This window comes from Anomaloglossus baeobatrachus, chromosome 4 (genome assembly GCF_048569485.1).
Source record: "Anomaloglossus baeobatrachus isolate aAnoBae1 chromosome 4, aAnoBae1.hap1, whole genome shotgun sequence".
NCBI classification, from domain to species: domain Eukaryota; kingdom Metazoa; phylum Chordata; class Amphibia; order Anura; family Aromobatidae; genus Anomaloglossus; species Anomaloglossus baeobatrachus.
In genome coordinates, this window is record NC_134356.1 from 117090253 (window position 1) to 117109436 (window position 19184).

Here is a 19184-nt window from a genome sequence, read left to right on the forward strand (position 1 = left end):
CCCTTTCATCTCAATCAGGATATCTCCTTACCTTCTTTTTGTCCTCATCCAGTTCACCAATATGAAAAGGATTTGCACTTGTTAGATCTGGTGAGAGTACTCAGACTCTACATTTCTCGTACGGCGCCCCTGCGCCGCTCGGATGCACTCTTTGTCCTTGTCGCTGGCCAGCGTAAAGGGTCACAGGCTTCCAAATCAACCCTGGCTCGGTGGATCAAGGAGCCAATTCTCGAAGCTTACCGTTCTGCTGGGCTTCCGGTTCCCTCAGGGCTGAAGGCCCATTCTACCAGAGCCGTGGGCGCGTCCTGGGCTTTGAGGCACCAGGCTACGGCTCAGCAGGTGTGTCAGGCGGCTACCTGGTCGAGCCTGCACACTTTCACGAAACACTATCAGGTGCATACCTATGCTTCGGCGTATGCCAGCCTAGGTAGACGAGTCCTTCAGGCGGCGGTTGCCCACCTGTAGGAAGGGGCCGTTTTACGGCTCTATTACGAGGTATTATTTTACCCACCCAGGGACTGCTTTTGGACGTCCCAATTGTCTGGGTCTCCCAATGGAGCGACAAAGAAGAAGGGAATTTTGTTTACTTACCGTAAATTCCTTTTCTTCTAGCTCCAATTGGGAGACCCAGCACCCGCCCCTGTTTTTTTGTGTACACATGTTGTTCATGTTGAATGGTTTCAGTTCTCCGATAGTTTTTCGGATTGAATTTACTTTAAACCAGTTTATAATTTTTTTCCTCCTTCTTGCTTTTGCACCAAAACTGAGGAGCCCGTGGGAGCACGGGGGGTGTATAGGCAGAAGGGGAGGGGCTTTACACTTTTAGTGTAATACTTTGTGCGGCCTCCGGAGGCATAGCCTATACACCCAATTGTCTGGGTCTCCCAATTGGAGCTAGAAGAAAAGGAATTTACGGTAAGTAAACAAAATTCCCTTCTTTTCCTCTCATGAGCCAGTACTTAATGGACAGATTTGGTGCATATGACTTCAGAATGCAGACCATTAACCGCTGAATGTGGATAGTGCCCAGTATTTCCTCCTCTGTTTCATCATAACCTATGTTTGGGGTCTGTAGGTCATATTCAGCTATGGTTGAGTCAAGATATAGGCATTTACACCTGCATACAGTTGCATGTATTGCTCAGAACCTAGAAGCTTTCATGCTTGATATCTTTGACGCTGTGGCTTAGTTGTAGCCTTGCAGTGATGGGGTCTTTGATTCAAACCCCACCAAGAAAAACATCTAGAAGCAGTTTGTAAGTTATGTTTCTGTGGGTATCTTCCGGGTTCTCCGGTTTCCTCCTACATGCCACAGACATATTGATAGGGAAATTAGATTTTGACCGCCAATGATGTCTGCAAAGTACTGTTGAAATAAATGGCATTATAGAAGCCTATTAAATAATTATACCACTTTACCATATGAGTTGGCCTTTCCTTGCCTCGTAGGCACCTCAGGTTGGACAGGTGGGGTCAGCATGGATTCACACCCTATACTTTACTGTGATTTTGGTCCAAGCAATGTTTTTTACTTGAAATTAAATCTTTTATGGAGGGTACTAATGGAACCTCCAACGCAGATGTGAACGAAGCCTAAACCTCAACATTTTTAGTATTTCTATAGGATTAGCACTTCTATATAACCTGTTAGAGCAAACAGGAGTAACAGGTATAACGAGTGTTGCGTTGTGTAATACATAAGGAATTCCTCGAAGAGCAGAGTGATGGTGGTCATCAGGGTTTACTATTATGTGCTCCCATTTTAGGGGTAAGCAATGTTGCACCATAACATTCAAGACTTGGCAGAAAATCTTGGTTGAGTTCTTGAATAATCAAGTTATCAGGTTATTATAAAGTCAAGTGAGTAAAATAATCTGTGGAAAAAAAACGAGACTTGACCTGCAGCTTTGACAGAATCCTAATTGTCAAGCCTTTTTGTCCAGTATCGCTGTATAAATTGACAGTTTCATCAATGATATTTAAGCTTTGATATAAGCAAGCTTAACCTTTAAAGGGAACCTGTCAGGTGCAATATACACCCAGAACCACCAGGGCTGTGGAGTCGGAGTCGGAGTCGTGGAGTCGGAGTCGTGGAGTCGGAGCTCATTTTGGTGGAGTCGGAGTCGGAGTCGGTATAAAATGCACCGACTCCGACTCCTAAAATATATAATAAATTGGGGACAGGAGTGCAATGCAGAATGTGCTGAATATTTTACTAAATAATAACATTTAGTATAATGCTTATATTTAAGTGAAAAATTTATTGTAGTACAATGTGAACATCAGACATTTAATTGTTTTTATGATACAATAATCAAGATATTTGGATAGAACATAAAATATTTATTGGAATACAACTTTAGAACACAAAAAACTAATAAATTGTAAATATGTAATATATATATATATATATATATATATATATATATACACACAGTGTATATACACACACAAGATATATATGTAATCTACTGTATATTACATAGTGTATTACATATTTACAATTTATTACAGTTTTTTGTGTTCTAAAGTTGTATTCCAATAAATATATTTTATGTTCTATCCAAATATCTTGATTATCGTATCATAAAAATTATTAAATGTCTGATGTTCACATACACATATTCATGTACTACAATAAATTTTTCACCTAACTAAGCAATATATGTAGGAGTCGGAGTCGGAGTCGGAGTCGGAGTCGGAGTCGGAGTCGGAGTCGGAGTCGGAGTCGGAGTCGGAGCCGGAGTCGGAGTCGGTGCAAGAGAATTTGAGGAGTCGGAGTCGGAGTCGAAGGTTTGGCTTACCGACTCCACAGCCCTGAGAACCACGAGCAGTTCTGGGTGCATATTGATAATCCCTGCCTATCCGTCCTTGTATCTAGTACTAGTAGCATAGATAAAGAGAGCTTTTTAAAAAAATTTCTAAAGATCCTTTATGATATGCTAATGAGGCCTGGGACTAGTCGCAAGGGCATTAGTTCCTGCGCTCCTTCCGTCTTCTTAGCATGTTAGTATTTCCTTAGGGGCGTGCTAACATGCTATTCAATGCCCATTGCTTGACATAATCAGCGGTGACTTGCGTATCTGTGTTGGTTGTCCCTTCATCAAATGCCGGGCATTGCACATGATCAGACGTCCCGACGCTTCCAGTCATGCGCACTACACCTCTCTGAAGCTGGGACGCGTACACCTGCCTTCATAGTGCGCATGACCAGAAGTGCGTTGACTGCTGATCATGTGTGCTGCCTGTCGTCTGATACGGTGACAATGGACACACGTACGCACGTCACCGCTGATGACGCTGGGAAATGGGCATTGAATAGCATGTAAGCATGCGGAATGAGCGCAGGAACTAACACCCTTAAGACTAGCCCGGGTGCTCATTAGCATCTCATAAAGGCTCTTTAGAAATCATTTTTCTAAAGATTTCTTTATGTATGGTACTAGATGCAGGGATCAGCAATATGCACCCAGAACGGTTCCCTTTAACTTTCAATATTCTTTGAGGTTTCATTCCTTCACTTTTATCAAATTCTTTGCTGTCGGTGACTGAAAACATTCTTGTCTGGCTCCAGATTCTGAATTCCTGTGTAGTTTTCCTTACAGCTGAGGGTTTACCACAGTTTATGAATGCTGAGCAATGTAAGCCGGACAGCCTACACTTCAAGGTGACTATTTCCAGACGAGTGCTTTTGTATGTAGTTCATTAATGGTTTAGCTTTACAAAGACAACAAAAAAGGAAACCACCTTGATTTTTCACCTAGTCTAAAGCAAAACGATTCACAGGACTTGGGTCTAGCAGTCATGTTGATACTTTAAGTGGAACAGGACCACTGAGACCTTCCTACTACGTGCCAGAAATCCTGGACGCCTTCTGTGATTAGTACATCCTACAATATCCTGAAATTGCGGGGGGGCCAAGTTAGGCTGGAGCCACACGGGGACTCCTGTTATCCCCTTGCATGACACTCTGCTCATGCTGGCAGTACAGCAGAGCCGAGTGTCATGCGTGTGTCCTTGCAACTGAGGTCCGTTCGTGCAAGCAGACATCAGCTGCGGGGGGCGGACCGGCACTCAGGAGGGGAGGGCGGGATTTCTCTCCCTCTCTACTGCGTAGCCGGCTATTGCCATTCTCGCACTGCAGTGCCATTCTCGCACTGCTAGTACACTGGAGTACCGCGAGTGCAGTGCGATTTTTCTCTCGCCCCATTCACTTGAATGGGTGCGAGAGAGTCTCAGCTTACAATCTCAGCATGCTATGATTGTTTTCTCGGTCCGATTAGGGCTGAGAAAATAATCGCTCATGTGTGCTGACACACAGGCTAATATTGGTCCAAGGGGAATGCGATGTTTTATCGCACTCCACTCGCACTGTTTTTCTCGCCGTGTGGCTTAGGCCTTATCAGCAGAGTTAGAAGGAAGGTTATTGCTGGGCCAGACCTGCGAAAATTGTTCAATTCTAGCATTATTACTATTGTGTAGACACAACAAAGTGTGAGTCTTTAGTGGCAACACTGTTGCTCTACTAGTGGGGAGAGAAACCCTTCATCTTCACCAATAATGGCTATGTACAGTATTAGGCTATGTGCGCACGTTGCGCTCTCTGCAGTGCGGAAAAGAACGCACCCTCTGGCAGACTGGAGAAATGTAAACACTGCGTTTATAAAATAAAATGCATCCACAACGCATGCATTTTGGATGCTTTTTCAGCAGACACAGACAGAGCAGGGCAACTGCACCCGACTTCATTGTCATACCGCAGCTCTGTCTGTGCCGTGTCCTGATTATCATCTTCACCGCACACATCCCGACATCCCCGCACACACCCCGACATTACTGCCGACATCGCCGCACACACCCCGACATTACTGCCGACATCGCCGCACACACACCCCGACATTACTGCCGACATCGCCGCACACACACCCCGACATTACCGCCGACATCGCCGCACACACCCCGACATTACCGCCGACATCGCCGCACACACCCCGACATTACCGCCGACATCGCCGCACACACCCCGACATTACCGCCGACATCGCCGCACACACCCCGACATTACCGCCGACATCGCCGCACACACCCCGACATTACCGCCGGCTGACAGCCGACATAGACAGTCGTGCGATGAGAATGAACTCGTGTGAACTTCACTTCATTGTCATCCCGCGGCTCTGTCTATGTGTGGTGTCCTGATTAGCGGTCACCCGTGAAGGACTCACCGGTGACCTCTAATCCCCTGAGTGAAGTGAGCAGCGCGATTAGCGGTGCCGTCACTCAGGTTACCCGCGGCCATCTAAGTCCTCCAACAGAGTCCGCAACTCACCTGTGACTTCATCGCTGATCGTGCGTCTCTCTTCAGTTGCTGCGTGGAGCTCACAGGAGCGGCGGTGTTCTACTGCCGCTGTTGTCAGCTTCATGTAGCAGAGCTGGATGCGTCGCGGGACCTCTGTGGATTACGTCGGACCTGGAGGGGTATTTGAGGATTTTAATAAAGTGGTGAAAGAGGGTGTTTTTTTTTGTGTGTTTTTTTTTTTTTTTTCTTCCAAATAAAGGATTTTTTGGATGTGTGTGTTTATTTTCTTTAACTTACAGGTTAATCATGGAATGTATCTCTGGGAGACGCCTGCCATAAGTAACCCCTTATTACCCTGATTGCCACCGCACCAGGGCAATTCAGGATGAGCCGGGTAAAGTCCCGGGACTGTCGCATCTAATGGATGCGGCAATTCCGGGCGGCTCCTGGCTGATATTTTTAGGCTGGGGGGCTCCCCATAACGTGGCGCTCCCCATCCTGAGAATACCAACCTTCAGCCGTGTGGCTTTATCTTGGCTGGTATCAAAATTGGGGGGGACCGCACGTCGTTTTTTTTTTTTTTAAATTTATTCTACTGCAGGATATAGACCCGCCCACCTGCGGCTGTGATTGGTTGCAGTGAGATAGCTGTCACTCAGCGTGGGGGCGTGTCTGACTGCAACCAATCATAGGCGCCGGTGGGCGGGGAAAGCAGAGAATACGAGAATGAATAATGAGCGGCCGGCATTTTCAAAAGAGGAAAAGCCGCCGGAGCAGTGTGAACGCCGTGCAGCGCCGCGCCAGTGATCGGGGATCAGTGAGTATAAGAGAGGGTGAGAGACTCACCGACAGACAGAGAGAGAGAGACAGAGCGACCAACTGACAAAGAAAGAGACCGACAGACAGAGGGAGATTCACAGACAGACATCCACAGACAGAAATTGACTGACATTGACAGAGACTGAAAAGACCTGTGTTTTGCCTGTCAAAAAAGCATGCGGAGCGCAACAAAAATGCAGTCCAAGTACATTTTGGTTGTGTTCTGACCCACATCATTAATTTCAATGATTAGAGAACGCAGCTACAACACACAAAAGAAGTGACATGCTGCTTTTTTTTCTGCACCGATTTTTGGCATCCAAAACGCTGCGTTTAGAAACGCAGTGTGTGCATTGATTTTTTGGCTTTCTCATAGACTTTGCTGGGAAGCTGAACACATGCAATTTGGCACTGAAACGCTGCAGTTCTAAAGCGGGAAAAAACGCAACGTGCGCACATAGCCTTACACTGATTCTTAATTGTTCACTTGCTTCCTAAATACAGAATTATGCAACTTTCTAATAGTCTTCATTCTAAATTTCCTACTGTTTCTCTGCTGTAGAGTCTGTGCAACTCCTTCACTTAACTGGTTGTGTTATTGCTTCTGACAGAAATCCGGCAGCACTCTGCCTAATTGCTATTTTTTTTCCCTGCTCTCCACCTCCATTTTTTCAGTGTTTAAAAAAAAAAAACAAAAGAGTGAGTGAGAGGAGGTTAGACACTGCAGATCATAATAAAGTGAAACAGCTGCACACTAAACACTGTTATAAGAAATTATAGGAAAAGCATTACTGTTTTAGGAATATAAGAACAATGAAAAATACTTTTGACTAACTGGAAAATGGAAAGCATGAAAAATTGAAATATATAAATATAGAATATTTGAAATAAAAGAGAGATGTCGTAAAAGTATTGATCAATGCAATTGTGCCCGAATACCACGACAAGGTAATCTCTTATCCGGGAACCTAACCATAAATGCCTCTATATGTGCATCTGCAGGTCTGGGCAGATGGGCTCCTAGCTATATATGGTATTAAATAGACCATGGCAGTCGGGCGTGGCTCTCAGACAGATATAACTGAACACTAATAAGAAAAGACTGTCTGGAACACCAATATGTATGAACTAGGTGCTATCTTAAAAAAACACATAACTATAATAAAGTGAAAAAGCTGCACACTAAACACTAGTTCACACATATTGTTGTTCCAGACAGTCTTTTCTTATTAGACACTGCAGATCGAGCTATTTAAATCAAATTTGTCACCATATTTTTGACAGCTAACCTGTGAGCAGCATAATGTAAAAACAGAGACCCTTTTCCAGTGATGTCACTTATTAGGCTGCTTGGTGTCGTGTAGATAAAATTTTATCAACAGGAGATTATCACTAGAAAACTGGTAAATCTGCGGTCATGTAGTCCTCCATATTCATGAGCTCTGTATAACCCCGCCTCCACCACCGGTTGGAAGCTTTCTGCCTATGCATATTGTACACAGAGAGCTTTCAATTGGTGGCATGGGCGGAGTTATGCAGAGCTGAGCATTCAAGAAATCTGAAGCAGATAAAACACTGATTTTATAAAATCTGCAGCAAGCAGCCCAGTAAGTGACACATTGCCGGAATCAGGGTCTCCTCTACATTATGCTGCTCTCAGGGAGAAAAAACTGGTGAATGACTCACTTTAAATAGCAATAGAGAGTAAGAGGAGATTAGACACTGCAGAACAGGCCGATAAAGAGAAAATAGAGGACACATAGGCCTGGATTCATTAAAATAGGGGTTTCACATCAGCTGCCCATTACTGGCATGAAAAATAGGGGAATCTACAGGGTAAAGATGCACTTACATCAGTTCAGAATGAGATGAGAGTGCAGGCACTATCTGCAGAGGAAGGAGGGAGATTGCAACAGAAATAAGTGAGGTCCCCCCCCCGCACACACACTTTTAGCACGTCTTCATATATAGCCTACGCCATACATATTTCATAGGTAGACATATTACCTTTGGTGACAGGTGTTGGGTGTTTTGACCGTTTTTTTTGTATTCACCTTTTGCTTGGCATGGCAGAAGTATGTGGCAGGGTTATGATCGCAGAACGTGCTCTTGGCCATACTTTGAGTAATGTTTGTGTCTGAATATACCGTAATATGGTGATGAGCTGTGTAGATGGCCTCTGCTTATTTTACAGACTGCGATGGTAAAAGTTCTTTGTATATTGCTTGTAACTATTATAGCTGGTTATCTCCTATATTTAGATGGTAAGCTGATATTTGTAAGACACCATTTAGCAAAGATCTTTCTGATCCACTTTGTTCTGCACAAATAAAATGTTCTATATGAAATAAGTCACAGTCCAATGTGTGTGACTTATCAGACTGCCATGTTTCAGCACTGAGACCACTGTCCACATTGCACTTTGGACCAGAATTTCTGCTGAGCAGTGCTGAGTACAGATATCTTCTAATTTTCCCCCTTCAAGTGGAATTTTATGGATCAAATTATAGTCAAATGAAGTGTGGCTGGTAAATGGACAAATACACAGTATACCTATATCCAAAGCTACGACTTAATCTAGTACAGGGGTCTCAAACACGCGGCCCGCGGGCCGCATGCGGCCCCTCAGGGTAGTTTGTGCGGCCCCCAGGCCCGTGCTCCTGGTCACTATCGCGGCAGGTGCAGGGGCCGCAGCCACTGTCTGCACTTTGTCAGATGAATGTGTTGGCGGCTCTGCGCTCTCGCGCCAGCAATACAATCATCTGACATAAATCACTGACATTGACACTGCAGCTGCCGCGATAGTGACTGGGGGCCGCACGAAGCAGAGATGAGGCAGCAGAGGGAGCGCGGGACAGGTGAGAAGAATGGTTTGTTTGTGTGTGTGTGTGTGTGTGTGTGTGTGTTGGATGTTAACCCCTTAGCGACCTATGACGTACTGGGTACGTTTTGGGTCCCTGGTACTTAAGGACTCTTGACATAACCAGTACGTCATGGCGAAATCGCAGCCCCGGTGGCTACGATCGCTGCAAATACCTTAGATTCGGGGAGGAGGAGACCTCAGGAGGGGTGGTGTCTCCTCCCCGGACCTACGGAGGCTGTGATTGGCTGACGAACACCGCTCAGCCAATCACAGCCACTAATGTTTCAGCCATTGAAAATCGCTGAAACATTGAAATCCAGCCAAGATCAGTGCAGCTATAGCCCTGATCATTGGCTGGAGCTGGGTGACCTGTGTTTCACCCGCCCCCAGCTCTGATTGGAAAGACCGGCCTTGTGACCGATCTCTCCAATCACTGTGGATCTGAGGCCACAGACCACTCCCCTCAGCTTCACTCCGGCGTGTGTGGAAGGTGAGGGCAGCTGCTGACCCATTACTACAGGATGGGGACAAAGTGCGCACATTACTATGAGATGGGGATAAGGCTGGGGACATTACTATAGGATTGGGACATTACAAGGATGGGCACAATACTATTGGATTGGGACAATTATTACTATAGTATGGGCACATTATTACTATAGGATGGGGACTAGGATGGGCACATGACTATAGAATGGGGACAAGGCTGGGGACATTACTATAGGATGGGGGACAAGGTGGGCACAGTACTATAAGATGGGGACTAGGATGGGCACAATACTATAGGACGGGGGCATTACTACAGGATGGGGACAAGGTGGGCACATTACTGTAGGATAGGGACATTACTACAAGGGGACAAGGATGGGGAACATTACTATAAGATGGGGGACATTACTATAGGATGGGGACAAGGATGAACACATTACTACAAAATGGGGACAAGGATGGGGAACATTACTTTAGGATGGGGACAAGAATGAGCACATTACTGTGGGATGGGGACTAGGATGGGGCACAATACTACAAGGGGACAAGGATGGGCACATTACTGTGGGATAGGGACTAGGATGGGGCACAATACTACAAGGGGACAAGGATGAGCACATTACTGTGGGATAGGGCACAATACTGCAAGGGGATAAGGATGGGCATGTTACAACAATATGGGGAACATTACTAAAAGATGTTGGTCAAAATTTCTATATAGTGCTAATTGTAAGACTATTAGTTACAAGAAAGGAATAAAATATATGTAAAAAAAAAATGTTTATATTTAAACAAAGAATGTGCACGTTTGATATAATGAACAAGTGAAAATGTTCAAAATCAGTGATCCCAAGGTGTGTAAAAAACAATAAAATATATTATATATGGTAGCAATAAAAATGTCACTTTGTCCTGCAAAGAATGCGGCCCCCCAAATTATTTTTTTCCTCTGTGCGGCCCATACACCCAGCCGAGTTTGAGACCCCTGATCTAGTACATGAAGATATCAAGGTCTAGTACTGGCCTAAATCGGGGTTCTCACAGGCTTTGTGAGGAACAACCAAACTTCTCCAATTGTGAGGTTGTGGAATACAGTTTCCAGTCAAAGGTCATACACCATGGCAAGACTGAGCACAGCAACAAGACACAAGGTAGTTATACTGCATCAGCCAGGTGTCTCCCAGGTAAAGGTTTATATGCAGACTGGGGCTTCAGGATGTGCCATACAAGCTCTATTGAAGAAGCACCACGAAGTGGACTATGTTAAAGACCATATACTCAGTAGACAGCCAAGGAAACTTAGTCCAGCAAATTACTTTCCTGCTTACTTTCCTTTGAAATCAGAAGATATCCAGCCGTGCTATCAGTTCAGAACTGGCAGCATCCAGTGGGACCCAGATATACTCATCTACTGTGTGTTGAAGCCTAGCCCTAAGTGGACTCTACAGTTGACATTAAGGGAAGGTCAAGCCACTCAACTGTGCATGAAAACCTAGAAACTGGGCTTCAGAAAAATGGCAGCAGGTGCTCCTGGACTGATAAGTCAATATGTGAAACACTTGGCTGTAATAGAAAGAAGTTTGTTCACCAAAGAGCTTGAGAATAGTACAATAATGAGTCTCTGAGGGCAAAAGTGAAAGGATCCTCCCTTGCTTCAAGTTGGAGGTTGCATTTCAGCAAATTGAGTAGGGGATTAGGTGGAGATAAATTGTGTCCATGCTTGGAAGTGGCGATATGAACCCATAGGGCTCTGATCACAACACTCTGGGCTTACATGAAGAGACCGAAGGCTTTGCACAAACCTACATCCAGAGAATATCTGTAGTTCTCCAAGATGTTTGGAACGACCTTCCTACTGAACTCCTTCAACACCTGTGTACATGTATCTCTAGAAGGATTGATGCGTTGATGTGGTTTTGAAGGGAAAGAGAGGTCACACCCAATATTCATGTGATATAAATTTCTTTTATTCTGTCAGTTTGTTTTATTAATTTATAAACCTACACTATTAACACTTCTGCATTTTTAAACCATTCTTACCTTTGCGTGTGTGTGCGTGTGTGTGCGTGTGTGTGCGTGCGTGCGCATAGAATTACTATTGGCTATGCTTTCTTGCACATCCTATGCATCCTCTAACGTTCTTCCCCCTTGTTGTCCTTTTATACGTCTTCTAGAGTCCACCAGTAATGACTGACCTAAAGCCTATGTAATTGCTTGCAGTTAAGGTGGCTTTACACATTGCAACATCTCAAACGACATCGCTGTAACGTCACCGGTTTTGTGACGTAATAGCGACCTCCCCAGCGACATTGCAGTGTGTGAAACACATCAGCGACCTGGCCCCTGCTGTGAAGTTGCTGATTGCTACAAATCGTTCAGGACCATTCTTTGGTCCTTTTGTTTCCCGCTGTGCAGCAAAGTCTCAGTGTGTAAAGGGGACTTAAAACACTGGAAACGAGTGATGTGTCACAATATCTGTCAATCACTATTCTCTGTCAGTCGGTCTCTCCCTCTCGGTCTCTATTCTCTCTCTGTCGGTCCGTCACTATCTCTGTCCCTCTCTCACAGTCTGTCAGTCATTTTCCCCTCCTCTCTCATACTCACCGATCCCCGGCGCGGCACTGCATGGAATTCACACTGCTGCGGCGGCTTTTACTCTTTTGAAAAAGCCGGCCGCTCATTAAACAATCTCGTATTCCCTACTTTCCCCGCCCACAGGCGCCTATGATTGGTTGCAGTGAGACACGCCCCCACGCTGAGTGACAGGTGTCTCACTGCACCGAATCACAGCAGCCGGTGGGCGTGTCTATACTGTGCAGTGAAATAAATAATTAAATAATTAAAAAAAACGGCGTGCGGTCCCCCCCAATTTTAATACCAGCCAGATAAAGCCATACGGCTGAAGGCTGGTATTCTCAGGATGGGGAGCTCCACGTTATGGGGAGCCCCCCAGCCTAACAATATCAGTCAGCAGCCGCCCAGAATTGCCGCATACATTATATGCGGCAGTTCTGGGACCGGCTCTTCCCGATTTGCCCTGGTGCGTTGGCAAATCGGGGTAATAAGGAGTTATTGGCAGCCCATAGCTGCCAATAAGTCCTAGATTAATCATGTCAGGCGTCTCCCTGAGATTCCTTCCATGATTAATCTGTAAATTATAGTAAATAAACACACACACCCGAAAAAATCCTTTATTAGAAATAAAAAACACAAACACATTCCCTCATCACCAATTTAATAAGCCCCAAAAAGCCCTCCTTGTCCGGCGTAATCCACGGACCTCCAGCGTCGCTTCCAGCTGTGCTGCATGCAGGTGACAGGAGCAGGAGAATACACCGCCGCTCCTGTCACCTCCACGCAGCTAATTAAGACAGCCGTGCGATCGGCTGAGCTGTCACTGAGGTTACCCGCTATCACTGGATCCAGCGGTGGATGCAGCGGTGGCCGCGGGTAACCTCAGTGACAGCTCAGCTGATCGCGCTACTCACCGCCGCTCCGGTCAGCTCCACGCAGCAACTGAGGTGAGTAGCGCGATCAGCTGAGCTGTCACTGAGGTTACCCGCGGCCACCGCTGCATCCACCGCTGGATCCAGGTAACCTCAGTGACAGCTCAGCTGATCGCAATACTCACCTCAGTTGCTGCGTGGAGCTGACAGGAGCGGCGGTGTATTCTGCAGCTCCTGTCACCTCCATGTAGCAGAGCTGGATGCGACGCTGGAGGTCCGTGGATTACGCCGGACAAGGAGGGCTTTTTGGGGCTGATTAAATTGGTGATGAGGGAATGTGTTTGTGTTTTTTATTTCTAATAAATGATTTTTTCGGGTGTGTGTGTTTATTTACTATAATTTACAGATTAATCATGGAAGGAATCTCGGGGAGACGCCTGACATGATTAATCTAGGACTTCTTGGCAGCTATGGGCTGCCAATAACTCCTTATTACCCCGATTTGCCAACGCACCAGGGCAAATCGGGAAGAGCCGGGTACAGTCCCAGAACTGTCGCATATAATGTATGCGGGAATTCTGGGCGGCTGCTGACTGATATTGTTAGGCTGGGGGGCTCCCCATAACGTGGAGCTCCCCATCCTGAGAATACCAGCCTTCAGCCGTATGGCTTTATCTGGCTGGTATTAAAATTGGGGGGGGACCGCACGCCGTTTTTTAAAATTATTTAATTATTTCACTGCACAGTATAGACACGCCCACCGGCTGCTGTGATTAGGTGCAGTGAGACACCTGTCACTCAGCGTGGGGGCGTGTCTCACTGCAACCAATCAGGCGCCTGTGGGCGGGGAAAGTAGGGAATACGAAATTGTTTAATGAGCGGCCGGCTTTTTCAAAAGAGTAAAAGCCGCCGCAGCAGTGTGAATGCCGTGCAGCGCCGCGCCGGTGATCGGGGATCGGTGAGTATGAGAGAGGAGGGGAAAATGACCGACAGACTGTGAGAGAGGGACAGAGATAGTGACGGACCGACAGAGAGAGAATAGAGACCGAGAGGGAGAGACCGACTGACAGAGAGTAGTGATTGACAGATATTGTGACACATCACTCGTTTCCAGTGTTTGACTAGCTAGGTCGCTCTGCAGGTCCGGATCGCTGTTGCGTCGTTGGCCAGGTTTGCCTGTTTGACAGCTCACCAGAGACTCACCAGAGACTTTAAAGCGATCCCGGCCAGGTTGGGATCGCTGGTGGGATCTCTGAAAGTCTCAGTGTGTAAAGGGGCCTTTACTGTACAAACCATATCTCCTGATGATTACGTCTCTTGTTTTCTCAGAGTGAAGACTACATCACAGAGGTCCCTGAGCAGTTAGTCGGCAAATGTAAGGAGAGCTTAGAAAACAATCCCTGTAAAGAACTTTTTAAAGACTGTTCTAAGTAAGTGAACTTGCACATTATTCCAGGCTAATGGCATTTATTTCATAGCATGACAGAGGCATAAAATGAAGTTAGTCACAAACAGATAAAACGGTCACATGAATAATGAAGCATGACGCCTCCTTTCTATGCTTCTACCATTTCTTTCAGACTTGTCCATGACTTCCTAAGTATGGCTCCATTTTCAGATTACCTGGACAGCCAGTATTACAACCGCTTCTTACAATGGAAATGGCTGGAGAGGTGAGCAAGGAGGGCCTAACAATGTAGAGAAAGGGGCAGCCAAAATCACAGCACACATATCATATGCCACAACTGGTAGAATTACCTGAGGACAGATATGATCTGACTTGTTTTGTTGCATGCTTATTTATTTTTTACTTTGACATCATAAGACAATTATGTCTGAATAGTTTTGTTTTGGTTTGTTTTTTTTCTATTTCCTCTTTCGCCTTCTCCTTTTTTTCTTTTCTCATACATGAAACCCCTCCTTACATTTCTCCATTATTTTGGACTGGGTGAGATCTTATTAGGCTCTTTAGCAAGCAGTCTTTCTATATTGTCTTATTGTCTTGTGAAGTGGGTGGCAGTGTGTAGAGATAGATAGATATATACAGTGTGTATATGTGTAATAAATATATATAATATATTCAATTTATTATTATACAGTGTGCATATGTATATATTATAATTTACTGTGTGCGTGTATATAATATATATATGTATATATATATTATATACAGTGTGTGTGTATGTATGTATATATGTGTGTGTGTATATATATATATATATATATATATATATATATATATATATATATATATATATATATATATATATATATATATATATATATATATATATATATATATATATATATATATATATATATATATATATATATATATATATAATATATATATATATATATATATGCCTATATGCAATTATATATGTATGTGTGCATGTTTTATAATTTGTCATTTTTTTTTTTTTTCCCCCTCACTGTGTATTCTCCGCATGTATTATATTTATCTAACTATTTAATTACTGTGCCATAGGGAGCCAGTCACAAAGAACACATTTCGTCAGTACAGAGTTCTTGGGAAAGGTGGTTTTGGAGAGGCAAGTTATTTCTCTTTGCTCTGCTTTTCTTTGCTTCATGTGTCACATCCATGCAATGATCAAGAATTATCTAATTAGTTGCACCCGTCTAAGTAGTTATACCCATGCCTGTTTAGTCAATTCCCCCCCACAGTTATAAGAATAAGGATCCTTCATTTGTATAAAGTGTCATCAATGTGCCCCAGATTTTAGGCTATGTCCGCACGTTCCGTTTTTTCTTGTGTTTTGGTTGCGTTTGAAACTGCACCGTGTCAATGACAAACTGCATGCGTTCTGCTTCCCCAGCAAAGACTATGAGGAATCAGAAATCTCCATCCGCATGTTGCTTTTTTAGGCAGCGCTTTGTTTGTGAAATATTTTGCCAAAATCGTTAAGTAAAAAAAAGCAGCATGTCACTTCTTCATTGCATTTTGGTTGCATTTTCAACCCATTGAAATGAAGGAGGTGTGTCAAAGCGCAACCAAAATGTTAGCTGTGGCGCGCTTGCACTGCATTTTGGTTGAATTTTGGATCCGTTGTTGTCAAGTAAAATGTAGATCTCTCTCTCTCTCTCGGTCTCTCTCTGTGTGTGTGTCTCTCTCTCTCTCTCCGCCTCTCTCTCTGTCTCTGTCTCTCTGTCTCTCTCTCATCTGTCGGCATCTCTCTCTCTCTCTGTTGGGCTCTCTCTCTCTTTGTTCTTTGTCAGTCTCTCCCTCTCCCCATCGCTCTCCTTCATACTCACCGATCACCAGCACAGCTGTCACACTGCTCCCGCACCCTCTCCTGCTTCTGAAAGTGCCAGCTGCTTATTAGGTTCACCTCATATTCCCTGCTTCCCCAGCGCCTATGATTGGTTGCAGTCAGACACGCCCCCACGCTGAGTGACAGCTGTCAGACTGCAACCAATCGCAGGCGCTGTTGGCCGTGTCTATATCGTGCAGTACAATAAATAATTAAAAGAGAGACTGCGTGCGGTCCTCCTCAATTTTGAAACCCAGCCAAGATAAAGCTACACAGCTGAGGGCTGGTATTCTCAGATTGGGGAGACCCACGTTATTGGAAGCCCCCCAGCCTAAAAATATCAGCCAGCAGCCGCCCGGAATTGCCGCATCCATTAGATGCGACAGTCTCTGGACTTTACCCGGCTCATCCTGAATGGCACCCCACCGGGGTAATAAGGAGTTAATGGCAGCCCATTACTGCCTCTAAGTCCTAGCTTAGTGATGCCAGGCGTCTATGAGATACCCCCCATCACTAAACTGTAAGTGAAAGTAAGTAAACACAAACATCGAAAAATCCTTTATTTTGGAATAAAAGACAAAAAACCCACCCTCTGTAACCACTTTATTAACCCCAACATAACACTCCAGGTACAACGTAATCCACACGAGCTCCCACGACGCTTCCAGCACTGCTACATCTTACACTGATAGTGATCGGCCATAGAGCACAACCGCTCGCTGTGAATTCCACGCAACAACTGAAGTGAGTCGCGCTATCAGCCGTGATGTCACTCAGGTTATCCACGGCCACAGCTGGAGTCTTCCACCTGTGACAGCAAATCACCTGAGTGACTCAAGTGAGCCGCTCTATCACCAGTGCCATCACTTAGGTGATTTATGGTTACAGGTGAGTCCTTCACCTGTGACTGCAAAACAGGCCGCGACACAGACACATCCGCGCGATGACTATGAACTCTGGTGAACCTCTGACCTCACAGCTGCGGGCCCTGCACTATTGCCTTTGTTGCGGCACTTACGTCAGAGGGTCACCAGAGTTCATTCTCATCGCGCGGCTCTGTCTCTGTTTGCTGTCAGTGGGCAGTCATGCTCTATGGTGCTGCTGTGACAGAACAGGGATGTAGCAGAGCTCAATCACCGTGGGACCGCACTGTCAAACATGCATTCAAAACGCATGCATTTTGGATGCATTTGTTTTGTCAAACGCAGTGTTTACAGTTGTCAAAGTCTGCCAGAGGGTGTATTTTTTTTTTTTTTTGTCAAATCAAGAACGCAGCGTGCGGACATAGCCTTATACCATGATGAGTTACTTTGTAGATCGGTAATAACAAGCTGTGATTCTGGGAACACTCCATTAAAGTGGATCTGCATAAGTTATCGAATCTTCATATTAAGATACGTGTTTTATAGATTTAGTTAACTCAAGTCCCAAGTCTATTCAGTCTCTGCCCGCCAAGCCTGACTGACAGCTGCAGCAGCTTATACTGAGCAACGTGAGATCAAGACAGGGAGAAGGATCACTGCAAAACCATCAATCAGGCTATGTCGACAGAGATTAAATTCAACTTTTATAAGGATTATATAGCCATTCTGACACGGATTTTCAAAGTTAATACAGCAGCTTCATCCGGTCTAAGATGTTCTTTTAGTAATGTGTGTTGTATTGTGAAATCTGGTGACAGATGTACGGAGAAGAGTGTGCACAAGTAGGATTCTGCAAAGAAATTGGCACTCGCTTAGCAGAAATAAAATGAGGTTTATTTTTTTTTAACTTCTTTTTACTCATACAATCTCTTCTCAATTCACATTTTAGACCTTGTAACACTGAGTCACACAACACCGGGCAGGGAAAATAGCTACCGTAATTGGGCACAATTTGGCCATTTTCCCCTAGAGTGTACTCCCTTTTGTTGCCAACAGTTTAGACATTAATGGCTGTGTTTTGAGTTATTTAGAGGGCACCAAATTTACATTGTAATACAAGCTGTACACTGACTACTTTACATTGCATCAGTGTCAGATCTGCAGTGTTGTCCCATGAAAAAGGTATAATAAAATATTTGAACAAATATGAGGGGTGTACTCACTTTTGTGATATACTGTTTGTGACAGTAGAAATAGAGTTACAGATTCAATAATGGGTTGATTGGCTTGCTCTAGTGATATTAGTGGAAGACATTGATAACCTAAAAACATGATTGGTCGCGGATATATAATAAAATAGGAAAGGACATGAGCAGTACATGTGCCCCCAATATATATTAATATGATGAAGTTGACTTAGGAGTACTTTGCACGTTGCGACATCGCTACTGCGATATCGTCGGGGTCAAATCGAAAGTGACGCACATCCAACGCCGGTAACGACGTCGCAACGTGTAAAGCCTAGATGCACCGATAAACTATCGCAAAAGCGTCGTTAATCGGTGATCTGTGTAGTGTCGGTCATTTTCATAATTTCGCTGCAGCAACAGGTACGATGTTGTTCCTCGTTCCTGCGGCAGTACACATCGCTGTGTATGAAGCCGCAGGAGCGAGTAACTTCTCCTTACCTGCCTCCACCGGCAATGCGGAAGGAAGGAGGTGGGTGGGATGTTTACGTCCCGCTCATCTCTGCCCCTCCGTTTGTATTGGCCGCCTGCCGTGTGATGCCGCACGACTCACCCCCTTAGGAAGGATTCAGGTCGCCGGCCAGAGCGACATCGCAGAGTAGGTATGTGCGTGTGAAGCTGCCGTAGCGATAATGTTCGCTACGCCAGCTATCACAAGATATCCCATGTGCGACGATGGTGGGTACTATCGCGCTCGGCATCGCAAGCATCGTCTAGCGATGTCGCAGCGTGCAAAGTACCCCTTAAAGAGGTCGTTCACTACAATGTATAGTGGCCACATCAATTTAAAGCTGAGAAAGGCGGCTTTTTCGAGTTACATTCTGTTGCCAATTCTGCCTGTGAGTGGCGCTATCGCTGTCTATTTAGTCCCCATCACGTGACC

The 19184-nt window shown here is 45.0% G+C and overlaps 1 protein-coding gene across 1 annotated transcript in view; it reads left to right on the plus strand.

Moving 5' to 3' along the window:
• The window catches only part of GRK6 (G protein-coupled receptor kinase 6), a 109424-nt gene that overhangs the window by 24458 nt on the left and 65782 nt on the right, over positions 1-19184 (plus strand). The window contains exons 5-7 of the mRNA XM_075344514.1: positions 14246-14346; positions 14497-14589; positions 15408-15471. Coding sequence (XP_075200629.1) covers positions 14246-14346; positions 14497-14589; positions 15408-15471 — 258 coding nt within the window. The remainder of the gene's footprint in view (positions 1-14245; positions 14347-14496; positions 14590-15407; positions 15472-19184) is intronic.